At 36.1% G+C, this 15,162-nt stretch overlaps 1 protein-coding gene across 3 annotated transcripts in view; it reads left to right on the top strand.

Annotated features, from left to right (window-relative positions):
• LOC146474216 (uncharacterized) overlaps positions 1-15,162 on the top strand; it is a 75,224-nt gene that overhangs the window by 653 nt on the left and 59,409 nt on the right. The window contains exons 1-9 of one of the 3 annotated variants that reach the window (XM_085117498.1): positions 1,564-1,690; positions 4,220-4,375; positions 6,726-6,751; positions 8,378-8,416; positions 8,831-8,884; positions 9,854-9,949; positions 11,290-11,352; positions 11,942-11,986; positions 14,022-14,075. In XM_085117498.1, the coding sequence (XP_084973624.1) occupies positions 6,749-6,751; positions 8,378-8,416; positions 8,831-8,884; positions 9,854-9,949; positions 11,290-11,352; positions 11,942-11,986; positions 14,022-14,075 (354 nt within the window). In that variant the 5' untranslated portion in view covers positions 1,564-1,690; positions 4,220-4,375; positions 6,726-6,748. Of the gene's footprint in view, positions 1-1,563; positions 1,691-4,219; positions 4,376-6,725; positions 6,752-8,377; positions 8,417-8,830; positions 8,885-9,853; positions 9,950-11,289; positions 11,353-11,941; positions 11,987-14,021; positions 14,076-15,162 lie in introns of those variants that run through there. The other 2 variants (XM_085117495.1, XM_085117496.1) reach the window with 2 other exon arrangements.

The following is a 15,162-nucleotide window of genomic DNA, read 5'->3' as shown; positions in this document are numbered from 1 at the left end:
GGCTTCAAAGTTATTTTTCATTCAGTCCTCTCAAAGTGAAATCAAGCAGGCGAAGTGCATGCCTTTTGGAAATTATTAATATGTTCGTTTTTGAAAACAAAGGGTCAGTTTTTCGATCTAAGCTTATTTGCGCGATTTGCGTCACACTTCTCCTCATACTCTGGCTTCATATTCAACAGCTAGCTGAGTTACTCTGAGAAAATATATTCTTCAGAGATGAAAAGTAAACAAAAAGTTCTTTATAAAATTGCTTGCTGTCTAGTTGTGTTTGAGTTGCACTCAGTAAACAGGCAACTACACGGGCAGAAGTTTTTTTCTTCACGTCTGCGGTCTGCAGATTACTCTGCAGCGCACTTTACCTCGCTCCATTTTTACACAACTTAGATCTTTCAAAATGCGCTCGTAATGCTGAAATCCAAGCATTTTCTTGCTTATTTCATGTGCGCTTATGCTCCTGATACGATATGTTATTTGGTGTAGGAGATCGTCCCTTGCATTACTGAAGTGACAAAGAGCTTTTGTTCATTTCCTCGCAAGGATACACGCGGTCTACAATTTCTAGTGTTGCAGATCAAATATGGTCTTGTATCTTATGTTAGTTTCGCTTGTTAACCGCTTACAAAGATTCGCCAACATTGAAAGCATAAACTTTTTTCAGTCCGGATACTTTATTGAACCTTCTATGGGATAATATATTTGAGGATTTTCCTTGCGCGAATTTACCCTGGAATTTTATTGGCTGTTTACCAACAAATATGATCAAAATTAGTGCATTTTCCTTCAGTTATGAAGAAACGGAAGGTTTTTGTATTGCTTGCGGTTCATTTTGAACGTTAAATTTGTTTTTATATTGGTAGAAAGAGCACAAAAGGGATTTGTATCTTCTTTTCGTGATTGCGGTCTTTGGTGAAAAGTAAAACCATTACAAGTTCGTGTGGAATTTGTTATAAGTAGCTAGATCTTTCTCGCTCAAGTTGCAACGAAGAGAAAGTACGTACAGTGTTAAACGAGGAAAAAGTACCTTCACACGCCACACAAACACGCGAAGAAAGTTTTATGCCGCAGCTATGTTCTGAAGGAGAACTAGAAAGGATATTTGTGCCGCAACACGCGAATTGAACAATCGTCACGATACAAATTATCAATGAGACTTTATTTATCAACGCCGTGACTTTTTGACCTTTTTGCTGTTACGCAGCAAAACAAAGGCGATTGACAAATAAAACATTATATTCTGTTTCTCTGTTATATATAGACAAGAAGCGTTTTTTTCAATTTAGTCTATATGTAAAACAGGTAAAAACGATCGCACTTTTACATGTAACAATTTAACTTTCAAACGGAGAATAAAATATTCGTAATGTTCTTCTGGATAAAAAAAAAAAGCGAAATTGAACCAAAGAAATTGTTTAATAAATCGGCGGAATTCAATTCAGGGGTTGTTCAGTAATTTTCCGGATTTTCTAGGCTGTTTAGATTCGTTAACATTTTGGTGATCTTTTCGTTGAATGATCGCGCCCGTTCGGGGAAGTCTGGGAACAAGGCTAGTAGAGGCGCTCTTTTTTGTCGTTCTTTGAAATATCTCGCCTGTGATGAATGGAGATATTTTCTCGCCGAGGTTTTGCAGGCTGGAAAAAGGCTGAAAGGCCGTGAAGATTTTCAAAAGAGCAAGATACAGCTTATAAATCAGGTAAGAATACTGTCCTAACAACCGCTAGTTTAGATTGCATTCATAAACAGCTGTTGTTTTCAGTACTACAGCTACGGTGAACTTTCACATAGCACGTTTCGTTTAGTTAGATGACTATTTCTCACTGTATCTTTGGACCTTAACACTTATTCTACTCAGTTGTATTGGTTCTTTGTCTTATAGCGACTATCTAACAGAAAATAAACCTCAAAATACCCGGCCACTTTCACAAGCTTACACTTAATATCTAATTTGCAAGGTCGTGCATTTAATAACCATCAGCATAATTTTGTCCAGACATGTCCAGCTTTGCTAAGCGTCAATACTTTTTAACACTTTCCCTGCTGACATACTGATGAACCCAGGCTTGAATAATAGAGAATGATCACATTTCAGGGCCTGCAAAAATTTCAAGTTCAACCAGTTGAAATGCAAATCTGATGGTTGACATGTGACATCATGGCGGCCATGTTGGTGTACAGGAGCAATAAGATTTTTCTCCTCTGGGAGTTAACTTTCATTTTTATGCAAACTATGAGAACACATTTCTTTTGTTTTGTACACCAACATGGCGGCAATGCAAACCACCTATATACTGGAAATTGTCGAAATTACTATTCCATTTATGCACATTTTCAATTTCTGCTGCTTGCATTGACAGAAAACATCAACTGCATGTAGACACAATTTTACATTCTGTTAAATCTTTTTGATAATTTAACAGCAATAGTTCATCAATTAAGAACTGAGACAAAATTAGAAGGATTTGTATGGAGTCATTGGGGCATAACAGAGCTAATATCTTTTTTTTTTTTTTTATCTCGCCCCCAAATTGCAATAAGATGCTGATTTTTGGCAAGTAGGCATTTTTCATCATGCTCTTTCCGAATATACTAACAAATCCCATAATTTCAAAAATTCAAATATTTGTGACGTCACACTTAGGACCTTGAGGTGACTGCTGACCGGCATTGAGCTGACTTAAACCTTGCCTAAATTACATTTAACCACATTTAATTGTATAAGGTACCTTACTTGAAGGGTGTGGCATCTGAACTAGGCCTTAATTTTGTAATTCTCTGTTTCAAGTCTGGGTTCCAGGTTCCATAAGCGAGACTTAAAAGTAGGCCTACTGTGCTCAAAATGCCTATCTAGCTTTGTTCCCAGGCTCACATAATAAGTAACTTAAATGGCTTAACTGATAGTGTTAGCAACATCTAAACAGCTGTGTAGAGAATTAGTACTTTCTCGTAGTTGGTTTGTCACAAAACGTCCTTTTCTGTTTTTCCTTTGCTCTGTTATCACAGTAAGAGTTGTTTGCCTTCAGACATTTCTTGACTAAATCTGTAATCCAAACTGTAACATTTGAAACTAAAGGTTTAACTATGGATGCCAAGTAAACACAGCAAGGAAATGAGGTTAAATATTGGTTATGTCGTGGTTAAGATTTATTTTGGGCTTACAGTCAATCCAAATCACATGTGACCAGTATTTTTGAAATTTGAACGGAGTTTTGAAATTTACATGTCAGTTTTGAACATCGCTAATGAGATTTCAGAGTTCCCGTAGAAATTTCCCCAGTTTATTGGCGGTTTAAAGCTTTGAATTTTTCTTTACATTGCAGCATTAAGTAGTTCAAGAATAGCAATTGTTTTCCAAGTATTTTAAATATTTTTTTCAGTTAATGCGTCTTTTTCTGAAAGATTTCCAGAGAAACATTCAAGATTCCATTCAAATGCAGGACATTTCAGAGAGGAATTCGAATGTTCATTTCATTTTCAGAAATACTGGTCACGCTTGACATAGACTGACTGTAAAATTTTTCAAACCAATTTGATTTCATTTGTTAGATGTTACGCTGTGATGAAGTCATAGAAGGGAAAATGAAAATGAGACTGGTCTTGAAATTTTCGAACCAAAACAAATCTAAACCATGGCAGTTACAGTGAAGTGCAGTGGTTTCTTCACTTAAATGTTAAATGTTTTGAAATCGAAAGCTTTAATGCAAAATACTGAGAAATGTTAATTATGCCTAACTGCCCCATAGAATGCTAAACTTGTGTTCTCCACAAGGAAATCTCTAATTCCAAGTCAGCCACACTAAGTGCTTGGTTTACAATATTAAAGCATGAGTTATAGAATGATGCTGTTTGCACTAAGAATAAACGTGTTTGTAATTCTAATTGCAAACTGAAATTGTTTTGAATGCCTTACATTCAGTTTGCTAAGGAAAACACAAGTTAAAGCTTTTTATTCTGGGTTTTTGTACAGTTCTTGTTGTCCAAGTTTGGCTCAATATACTCCACAATTTTTGGCTGGGATGTTTCTTGTTTGGGGCCCAGAAAAATATTAATAACGTGGCCTACTTGTCATTTACTGCTGTGTAATTTTCTTAAAAGGCTTGCTGTGTAAGTTGATATTCCACAAATTTCTCAAAAACTAGGCATTGTTAAAACATCCAGATCGTACCATATTCTGTCTGAGAGCTTGGTTTTCCCTCTAACATGAGTAAATGTTTTTGTTTGTCAGCAAATCAATATTGTCCATTAAGAAAGAGACCAACATGCTTACCTGGAGAGGAGCATAATGAGTGTGTACTGGATAAGGACTGTCAGTTTATCCCTGGACGACCAACTCCACTCTGCTGTTATAACGGCTGCCATTACTATTGCTTTACTGATTATGGTAAGTTGTATCACAAGGTTTTGCGGTAGTCTTTGTCTGACTCCAAGTCAGCAATCAGGGAAGGTATTGACAAGCTTACTCTTTGAAGAAGAAGCAGTTGTGGTAATGAAAACAAGATGGTTGGTGTATTGGTTGTTAAGTTGTCGGGATCTCAGAGAAGTCCTTGCAGGCTAGGATAAACACCTTGATAGTAATTAAACAGAAAGGAAGTTTGTGGGAGCTTTGACAATCAAAACAAAGGTTGGCACTGGATTCTTGAAGTAATAGATCAAACACGAGGAAGAGTGTTTCCTTTGATTTCCAAATACCGAGAAGTAGGTTGGAAAAACGAGGCGCAGCCAAGTTTTTTTTAACCAACTTCGAGGTGTTTGGAAACAGGAGGAAACACTCTTTCGAGTGTTTGATATAGCTTCTCAAACTATAAATAATTCTTGGAGAAATTCGAAGCAAAAGTTCACAAAATTTTATGATAATTAAGATCACATTTCAAAACCTCCTTCACGGTAGTGCTTTGCTTTGTTTCGGCTTGATGAATTATTAATGAGTTTGAGAATGGTTAGTAAAGCTGTTGCTATCATAATACAAGAAATAAGTCAATCAATATTAGTAATTGTATTTATTTTGTTACATGACAAAATTCATTAAATTATCTTGATGTTGTTATAGCATAATTTAATGTGTCAATTAACCCTGATTGACATATTAATTCAGATTTTGTATTTGCAATAATTTAATATGCCAAACCTGTAGTTATGTTTTGAATGTTCTTGAATAAAGTTTACTTTCTATTTGATTGTGTATAGAAGTGTCATAATATTGTGAACTAACTTGTATTTGCTTCTTATTAAGTACGTTGCATTGCATCTGTATGATAAAATTATGAATTGACAATTGCTTGGGGTAATAAACCTGTATTGTTAAAATTTTGTCAATTCAGAATTCTATTGTTTCCATTAGGAGCATTCTAGAGCCTCACTGAATTGTGCAATAGTGTAGAATTTTCTTTGTGTCAGTACTTGTAAATGCTTCTTAGAATAGTTACTGAAATATATAACTCAAACAGGCCATTTTTATTTGCAAGTAATTGTCTGTTTGTTTGTTGCCCAGAGCTGTACATTAAGCTGGACAATAAATAAAATACCTTTAGATTGGTCAGTTCAAGTGTGAAAATGCCCAAAATTGCAGCCAGCACAGGAATCAACGTGTTAAGTTTGATTGGTCTGCTAAAGTACAATATTTCCCGGTGATAAAGAATTCCTGGAAACATGGTGTCGGGAGTAAAAGTACAGCCTTTGAAGTAGATGCTGAATTTTATCATTGATATCAACCACTGCAGTCTACAAGAGGATTTTAGAGTTCTTCAAATTAAAATTCTATACCAAAGATATTTAGTAACCCACGAGCAAGTAGTTTTAACACTGAAGAGTGATGTGACAGTTACAGAGCATTTAATTGTTTAAAATTTGTTGTGCAGTGTCACATCATTGGCTAACAAGAATAACTTTGTACTGTGGTCGTTCGATAAAATCTCTGTTCATGTGTCATCTTATAGGCTTTCTGGACTGACTATAGCTTAGTGAAATCTTATCATTCCTAGCCAATAAACTTGCAAATGAGTGGCACATCTATCTGAGAGAGCAGTGTTTAAAAACTGGTCATCATAAGCTATCATTAATTGGAAGCTGCTCCTGATGCATCGAGTATTGTCTGTCCAAGCTGCCATATATCTGTAAGTACAGTATAGCAAACTGCAAAACTTAGTTTGAAGCTTTCTAATATGAAAATTACTGCTGCACTTTTCAATAACATGCAAAATTGAACTTCAAAACCCAACTAATGATGTGTGTTTTACTGACATCAATCATGATTATAAATGGAAACTACCAACTAACTGCAAAAAATACAGAAAGCAACAAAGTAGATTAAAATCAGCCAATATAATCACGGCATATACAGTTGTGACCTTTTGACCCTGTTCAGCCCATTGTCCTTGTTTTCTAAGAAATCCACTGAGCTTAAGCACAGATGTTCATGAGTCACAGACGGCAACCGGAAGTCAAATTGTTTTCTTTTTGGAGCATTTTGACACCATCATGTTTGTAACGTCAAGCCACAGACATCCAGCAAGAGCTTTTCCCGTCTGTTGTGGGGAGCAAAAACGCACCAAAAAAGGAAACGTTTGACTTCTGGTTGCCATCCGTGCCTCACGAACGTCTGTGCTTAAGCTCCCTATTATGGTTGGTTGAAGCTGGACCTTCAAGGGTCTGCATGTTTTTGAAAGTTGCAGCATTTTCGAAATATCTTGAACCCCAGTAAACTGTTACTAACAGCTTTACTTTACTCCAATTAGATCCGTCTCCAACACATCCACCCATGGTGAGTGAACTACAACAGTTTTGTGAGGGAGGGGATGGAGGGTCTAAACCTCCTCCTATACTGTTTACAGTGTACTTCCAGTCCCTTCCCCCTGTTATGCAATTGTGCAAATTTTTGTCTTGCCTCCCACTTCCCATCCCCCAACAAAGCCATTTTATCTCAGTTCCTGTCCCCTTCCCAACCACCACCTCTTACTCCTGGGATACTACAAAATCAAGGTTCCAATATTTTAAACACTTAAACAACAGAATAAAATTTCAGCCAATATAATTTAATCAAATTATGAATGTTTTTGGTTGGCAAGTTATATTCGTAAAGCACTGCCCTGTTAACCATTACTAAACCCAAAATCAGAATTGAAAGTTAAGGTGGCCGAACACAGTTTGCGCGCTTTACAGATTCTGTTAGTGATGCTATTAAGCACGCACTAGGGTTGTGGTACGCAAATACGGCAGTCGATAAAGTGATCCCTCAATTTCACATGAAATGAATAGTAAAGTTAAGTTTTGATCCTAAATAACTAAGTTTCTTGTTTCTGGACTCTTTTTCTTTTCTTTCCGAGGAAAAAAATCATTCACTAAGACCTTGTGCATGCTTTTCATCTTTGCCATGAAACCCAATTAAAGCCACGCATGCGCATTTGACCAAAAAATTGTGAATGGTTGTTTACGTGGAAATGAACTGTTTTCTAAGGAACCGCTCATTAGAATTTCGTGACATTTGGCATGAAAATAGTTCCCTAAAAGCGTAACTCGCCTACAAAGAGAAATCTAAATCTAACAGAGGGTATCTTCACAAAACATTTAGATGCAAAATCAATATTTACAGGAGATCTCTCTGTTAAAATTACATGAAAGTAGTGCAACTGTGTCAGTGTTTTGTGTGTTTTTCTGGATACAAAAAATGAAAAAATCTAATGAGTGCATTTTCTAAAAATAAAGGAAACCTACTATTTATGGACGTTTAATAGTTCGCTGCGCTGCCATGGAAACGGCACTTAGCTCAACAAGACGTACAAAAATACATTCCTTCTTGGTTAGTCTTACACCATACCAATTTTGGGCGTCCAGAGGTACATAGTTTCCAAATAACGTCTTCTAACACCTGGGCCAGTTGCTCGAAGCATGGTTAGCGCTAACCCGGGTTAAATACCATGACAACCTATAGGTTTTAATACCTCTTAACCAATGGTTAGCGCTAACCATGCTTCGAGCAACTCAGCCCTGTACACTAAAAAACTGTATTCAGCCAACTTAAGTTCCTGCGTGATCACCACCCCATACAATTATAGCCATGGAAGTGATTTAGAATGTTTTAAAGCAATGGTGAAAATGCACCTGTTCAGGAGAGCGGAAACTAGCCATTTCAAGGATTTTATGACACAACTGTTTTAGAATGTATATATAAATGTATTCAGGTGTGATGGGCATTTAATCCTAATATTTGAGGTAGTGATTTCAAATATTTTATATTATATAATTATTCTTATTTACGATGTTATGTTATTGTAATTATTTTTTTGGCTATTTTCATTTCACTAGGTGTAATCACATTTGATCATATTTACATGTTAATTGGCGCAGTAGAAATATGAAATATTATTATTAATTATTTTCCACTCTGCAGAAAGGAGCCCCAGGTCCCAATGGACCAAATGGCGACCCAGTAAGTTGATTGAATTGCTTTTTAATTCAACTTTAAAATACACTATATGCTTTCTTTACTGATGGACATTCATCTCTGAACAGTGTTAAGTTTTGCCTATAACTAAACAGACAAACAAACAAACAAAAAAATGAAACAAGATTGTTTTAGATTTGTTTACTTCTGTTCCTACATACTATAAGTAGTTTTGGTATCTTAAGTCGCCGGTACACTTTGAAACTTTTAGCTGAAACTTGTGTGCAACGGCGCTGCGAAACAAGTTAATTATTTAGAAAATGCTTGTAAAGGTTACACAATTCAGTGTTTTTTTCTGCAAAGTTCCTTCAATAAAACCTGTCTGTATATCTGTCTGTCTGTCTGTCTGTCTGATCTTACATGTCTGATTATGTTGTTGATATTGTTTTCCTTCATTAGGGTGAACAAGGAGAGCAAGGTCCACCCGGTGACACGGGACCCCAAGGATACGCTGTATGTATCAGTGAGATGTGATAACACTCCAAAGAGCACCAGAATTTAAATTCATATGTATTTCTTTCTCAAATTTTTATGAGAGGTACAGTAAAGGGAAAATGTTTTTAGTCTGCAAAATTCACTTTGCAGTAGCAACATTAGAACAACAACAACAACAACAACATTAACTTTATTTTTACAAACTGAAAAAAAGGCCTTTGTAGCCCGCAGTTAGCAGAGCTATTCTAGGCGGGCTATTTAAACTAAATAATAGTACCAAAAGAAGACTGTTTTGACTTAACACGCCTGATATAAGTATGTACCAATTTCTATTTAATAAAGACTGCTTACTTACTTACTTAGTTGTCATTTGAATGGTCACACCTTAGAATTTATGACTCAAATGTTTGAACCACCTTGTACATCATAACAAACAGCACCACAGGAAAATACTGCTCAGTAGCTTTCATTTGAATGGTCCAACTTTAGGATTTCACCCACAGACTGAAACGTTAAAACCACCTTAACTTGCACAGCATATTAAACAGTTCCACAGGAAAGTACTGCTCAGTAGCTTTCATTTGAATGGTCACCCTTTACAATTTCATCCACAGACTCAAATGTTAGAACCATAATGTACAACATGTTAAACAGTACCACAGGAAAGTACTGCACAGTAGCTTTTATTTGAATGGTCACACTAAAGAATTTCATCCCTAAACTCAAACATTAGAACCACCTTGCATAGCATAAATTCCACAGGAAAGTACCGATCTTTCAGCAGCATTCACTTGTGACAGTTGGATGGTTACGCTTTTGGAGTTTATCCACGTGACTCAAGACTAAGATCTACCATATCAAGTTATCATCAAGCAGAAAAGGCCAGCATGTACAGTGTTAACTTTTGCTCTGTCATTCTACTTGGCAGTGTATTGTCACTGTGATAAAAAATTGCAATGTTGAACACCAATTGTTTTTGTTTTGCAGGGTGCCCGAGGCAATCCTGGACCTAGGGGAGAGCCTGGTGAACAAGGTCCTATAGGAGCAGCGGGCCCTCCAGGGGGAGGGGCTGGCCAATTAACAGTAAGTACCTTTGAAACAGTATCCAAGGATTTGAATTTAAAGGGGATGTGTCGTGGGAATTTGGTGTTATATGAAAAAAATGTTTTTTTTACAACTGAAACCTAATAGCGTAAACAGGGTACCCATGGAATAAATAGGTAGTTATGATGTAGCATCAAGTAAATACCCGAATGGAATAAATGCATATCAGACTGCATTTATTTTATTTATTACCAGGTCATAAAGCATGGATCAATTTTCTGCTTGTCATTTTACGCCCCTGAAATGTCAAGAGAAACGCCCAAATTCAGGGAGTTTAAGGCGGAGAAATAATCCTTTGTAGTGTAATCTTTGTCTCTTTGATCGCTAATTACTTTCCAGATTTTCTTTGATTTCAAAGAATGCCCATATCATTACAGCATGAATGACCTATCTTGTCGTATGTAAAGGTGCGGAATGCAACCACACCATTTTCCAAAAACAAATTCTTTGCGCATCAGATCGCAGATTAGTGATTTATATATTATAACAGATCATTCTTAAACAGCAGGGGCAGTTGTAGTGTAAACAATGTCTAGTGTAACTAAGTGAAGGTATTGTTGTATCATTTTTACTGGAAGGAGCATAATCCCCATGACGCTTCCCCTTTAAATGTTAAACTTAGTGAAGGTGTTGTCACACCATTTTCACCACAAAGGTGTGATACTTCCTCTTTAAGCCCCAGCTAAAAGATGCAATGTTTTCATTTGACATGTTCCTGAGGTGTCATAGAAGTGAACTGTTGCAGAGATGTGTTTGGTCAAAGTTCTATAGTACTGCTCAAATACTTGACAAGATACCTTCCCTCAAGTACACCAAATTGCTTTTATAGCACCAAGAAGAAAATGTTATTTTATAATAAGTGATTTTTCGTGGGAAAAACAAACCATGATCATCACTTTTTAGAGATATCTCCAATTTTTGTTCTGGGTTCATATTTTTAAACTGGTTTTATTGTTTGAGATTGACTCTATTTTTTGGAGACTGGTTTTATTTCATTTTTTTTTTTAAGCAAAATTGGTGATGTGTGTGAATAAGTAAATTATCGTGTGTAGTGAAAAAGGATGTAGTTAATTCTCTATTTGAATTGGCTCAGAAATTAATTTTAATAAACTCTTACCTTCTCTTAGTGAATAAAATTGTCAATTTTCTGGCTCTGTCGCCTTGACATCTTATCATAATTCAAAATAATATCAACACCTTTGCTTTGATTGATGTCCAGCAAACACAACATTGTCCGACTCCTTTGGAGGTGGAAGGTCACATGTTGTTGGTTACAGTTGTAAAAGAAGTTAAATGTTTATCCTTGTATCTAATCTCAGGGTGGCGCCAAAGGACCTGATCCTGAAGCCCCTGCTGGAATCAAGGGCGAAATTGGAGCACCTGTAAGTTGATCAACATGCGTATTCTACTCATTGCTCTGTTTGTATTTCTTGTGGAGCTAGTTGGAAGAATTTGTTTGAACATCAACATTGAATCTTTGGTGATCATTTCCTTAATAATTCCAATGATGTATTTGTTTAAACAAGTAGTGATGTTTTAAGCAGAAATTAGATGCTGGTTTCTACTGGGTCTCGAAGGGCTTACTTCAAAATATCAATAGTAAGAGGAATTTCGAATTGCGTTTACAGCAAAAAAGGTAGTGAACAGTAAAGTTATTTTGTAAAATTTTGGAGGCACTTACTTGTACATTAGTACATCAAAGTGCCTTTTTCTCTTAAAGAGTTTTGTCCAAGATTGTAAGTTCATACAATTATGACACATGCCCTGTATACTGCTAAGATCAGCAATGGTAAAAATTCCCTGTGTGCTGATGAATAAAGAAAAGTGATGTAAAAATTTTAAATCTTAAACCCGGTAATGAAATGCGAAAGATGTGATAAGCAAGCATGGAACAAAGAAGAAAATCTGAGTCCATGATTGGTATATAGGACCTTGAGATGCCACTGATCAATATATTTTTATGCAATTTAGGGTGCGAGAGGACCCCCAGGATCACCTGGAAAACGTGGCCCACCTGTAAGTATTGTATATTTTATGCGAGCATGCAAATTCTCCTTAACTGGTGGGGGTATCTTGTCTAGAAATAGTTGGTAGAATTTGTTTAAACATCAACTGAAGACCTTTCATCTCTGGTGATCATTCCATTTGTTCTTGTGACCTGCATAATGTAATTTTCAGTTTAATATTCCGTCCAAGGTGGATGCTGTAAAGACCAGCTGTCTGTCTAACAAAAGGAAATTAAATTTAACTGCCAACTGCAGAGTTTGTGCACATCTTGAAACCCTTGGATTTTAGGTGTCCTGTTTCAAGGCCTTGAAAACACTTACAATGTGTCTTAGTTAGTCCTTGAATTTCCATTGGTAAAAAAAAAATGGTTAATAAAAATGTCAATGAAAAAAATCATTTCACAATGTGACCAGCTCCCAGTTGGCTTGTAGCTCAATTATTAGTCAGAGCACTGCACCGGTATCGCGTAGGTGATGGGTTTGAATCCTGATCAAGCCTGAATTTTTTTCAGTCTTTCTTTATGGAACTGCTTAAGTTGCATATAGTGTATATAACTGCACAACGCTTTTGAGTTTGAAAGACATGTTTTGGCTTGAACATAAGCCATCTAACTTCAGTTAAATTACAAAGCTAAATGAATCATTTTATAGCTTTGTAATTTAACTGAAGATGGCTTATGTTCAATCCAACACATGTCTTTCAAACTCAAAAGCGTTGTGCTTTTTATTCAAATTATTTCTTGTTTCCTGCTACCGAGCCCCTTTGGTAAACTATCATGTGACCATTTAAAGCTCCGAAGGAAAACACAAAATGACTTGTTAATGACATTGGCATGTACATTACAAAATGACCATGACTTTTATAGTAGCTTGTTGTATGACATGTCCGCATGTCCAGAGAATGGTGCGGCATGACATGGCTACTCTCCTAGGAAGCTATCCTCCATTAAGGGAGTTAGGCTACAAACAAGTGAAATTCTGTTAGAGGTTTCTGCCTTTCAATGGTGGCACTTTGATGGAGTCAGCTGTTTTGATAGTCGATAAAAAGGAAATAACTAAATTAATATGCTGGTCACATTTTTGAGTTACATTTTTAAATTGCTTCTTTGTCAATGTGAAGCCTGGTTGCAAACTGTGTAGTATGTTTGGAAATAAAATGAGTTTTATTTGCATTCCTGTAAAAATGTGAATGCTGTGTACCAAGTAATTAGTTTGAAAAAGGACTGGAGATAATTCAGAGCCAACAGGCCTATTGTTGAAATTTCCTGAATTTGTTATTATTTATTTGTTAGAACTGCAAAATTATATACATGTAACCTTTCCAAGAAATAATTTGCCAATGATATGGAAACCCATGGTTCATTGGCTGTTTGAACACATGCCATTCTAAGTAACTAAAAATCAAGAGGAACAAGATTAAAAAGAAACAATTCAAAACCTTTTGTTATCTGGCTTGCAGCATTGTCATTGTTTTCTTTTATTGCTGGATGGGTAACTTGTTACTTTAGCCTAATCTTGTACTGTTTGATTGGCAAAGATATTTTATACATATATGTAACTGTCTTTTAAAGGGAACCTCCACTCTCACAACAAATTGACGGGTAAGCGTTGTAAATAGTGCCTAAATTCTAAATTTTCGTCTAAAACGTAGAAATGACATTCAGTGTGTTAAAAATTAGATATGATTATCGACAACTTTCGCTTAAATTATATCTTCCTGGGGGCAGCCATTTTGAGTTTTATGACGTGTAATGGTTGCCGCTATTGTTATTCAGCAGAAGTTCTTTTGTGTGAAACAATTAAGCAACCTTGTTATGTCATGACATCCAAGATGGCAGTGCGCAGGAAATTTAAAAGCAAAAATAGCCGATAATCAAATCATGTTTCTTCCGACACTAAATTATTATTTCCATGTTTTCCAATGAAATTTCAAAGAAAATTGTATTTTCAATAATTTAACATTAACATGTTTCGAGAGTGGAGGTTTCCTTTAAATACTGTACGTGTATGTTTGATATGTTATAGTTGTTTTTGTTGAATCACAGGGAATAGGTGGCAAGCGTGGAGTAGCAGGCCCACAAGGAGAGCAAGGACCTGTGGTAAGTTGAATGAACTGATAATAAATGAATTATGTGTCCATGCATGCATGAATGAATAAATGTTTGAACGTATGCCTGCCTGTATGCATGATTGAATGAATGAATGAATGAATGCATTATTTCATGTATGCATGCATCAATGAACCCCTGGGCCCAGTTGTTCAAAGCCCAATTAATTTAAATTTGGGTTAACAAAAACTTTGGTTTGAGTTTAATTACACAGCAATAAAGATTTTTCAAAAAGATTTTTGTCCCTTAGTTTTGACGTTGAATTTTCTTTACCACTAGCTTAACATTAGAGTTTAAAAACAATTTTAATTAGGGAGCTGAAAACCTTGGTTAACTTTTGATCGTGGATTAACGTTAATCAGCTTTCGAACAACCACGCCCTGGTAACTTGATCAGAACTATCGCAAAGAAAAAGAAAGATGTTTTTTAAAATCCTGTTGTGCAGTTCATTCTTTCTTTTAAGTCCCTCTCCAAAGACGAACAATCATGTTTCCCTTGGTTCAAAAAAGCTTTGGTCTAATGTAGATTTTTATGAACAATGATATTTAGAATTGCAAACAACAGCAACTTTAAAAGTTACACAGTAATTTTAATACAGTCAAACCTGTATTAAGCGGTCACCCTCGGGGAATGGCTAAGTGACCGCTTAATACAGGTTGACCGCTTAATACAGGTTGCACAGAATACATCACTTACTTGGTTAAGAAAGTTCGGCGGTAAAATGGTATGACAAAGGAGAGCATGGTATTGAAACAGACTAGTAAAACATTAACGCCACGATTGTGCAGCTCATTAGAAGCTCAATTGCCTGGCACGCTATTTGTTACCATATTTAAGTGGTATCCTTTCACAAGGTGACCGTTTAAAACAGGTCAAGACAATAGAAACAGCTCGCTGGGACTTAGTATAGGGTGACCGCGACCGCTTAATAGAGGTGACCGTTTAATACAGGTCAGAATTACAGTAAATAAGGGAAGTAATTTTCAGGACTTTGACAACTGACCGCTTAATAGAGGGTGACCGCTTAATACGGTGCCGCTTAATAAAGGTTCGACTGTACCAGTTTCTTTGAGAAGGA

Source organism: Pavona decussata, unplaced genomic scaffold (genome assembly GCF_977016875.1).
Source record: "Pavona decussata unplaced genomic scaffold, jaPavDecu1.1 SCAFFOLD_91, whole genome shotgun sequence".
Classification (NCBI taxonomy): Eukaryota; Metazoa; Cnidaria; class Anthozoa; order Scleractinia; family Agariciidae; genus Pavona; species Pavona decussata.
This window is presented reverse-complemented; position numbering and strand designations above follow the sequence as displayed.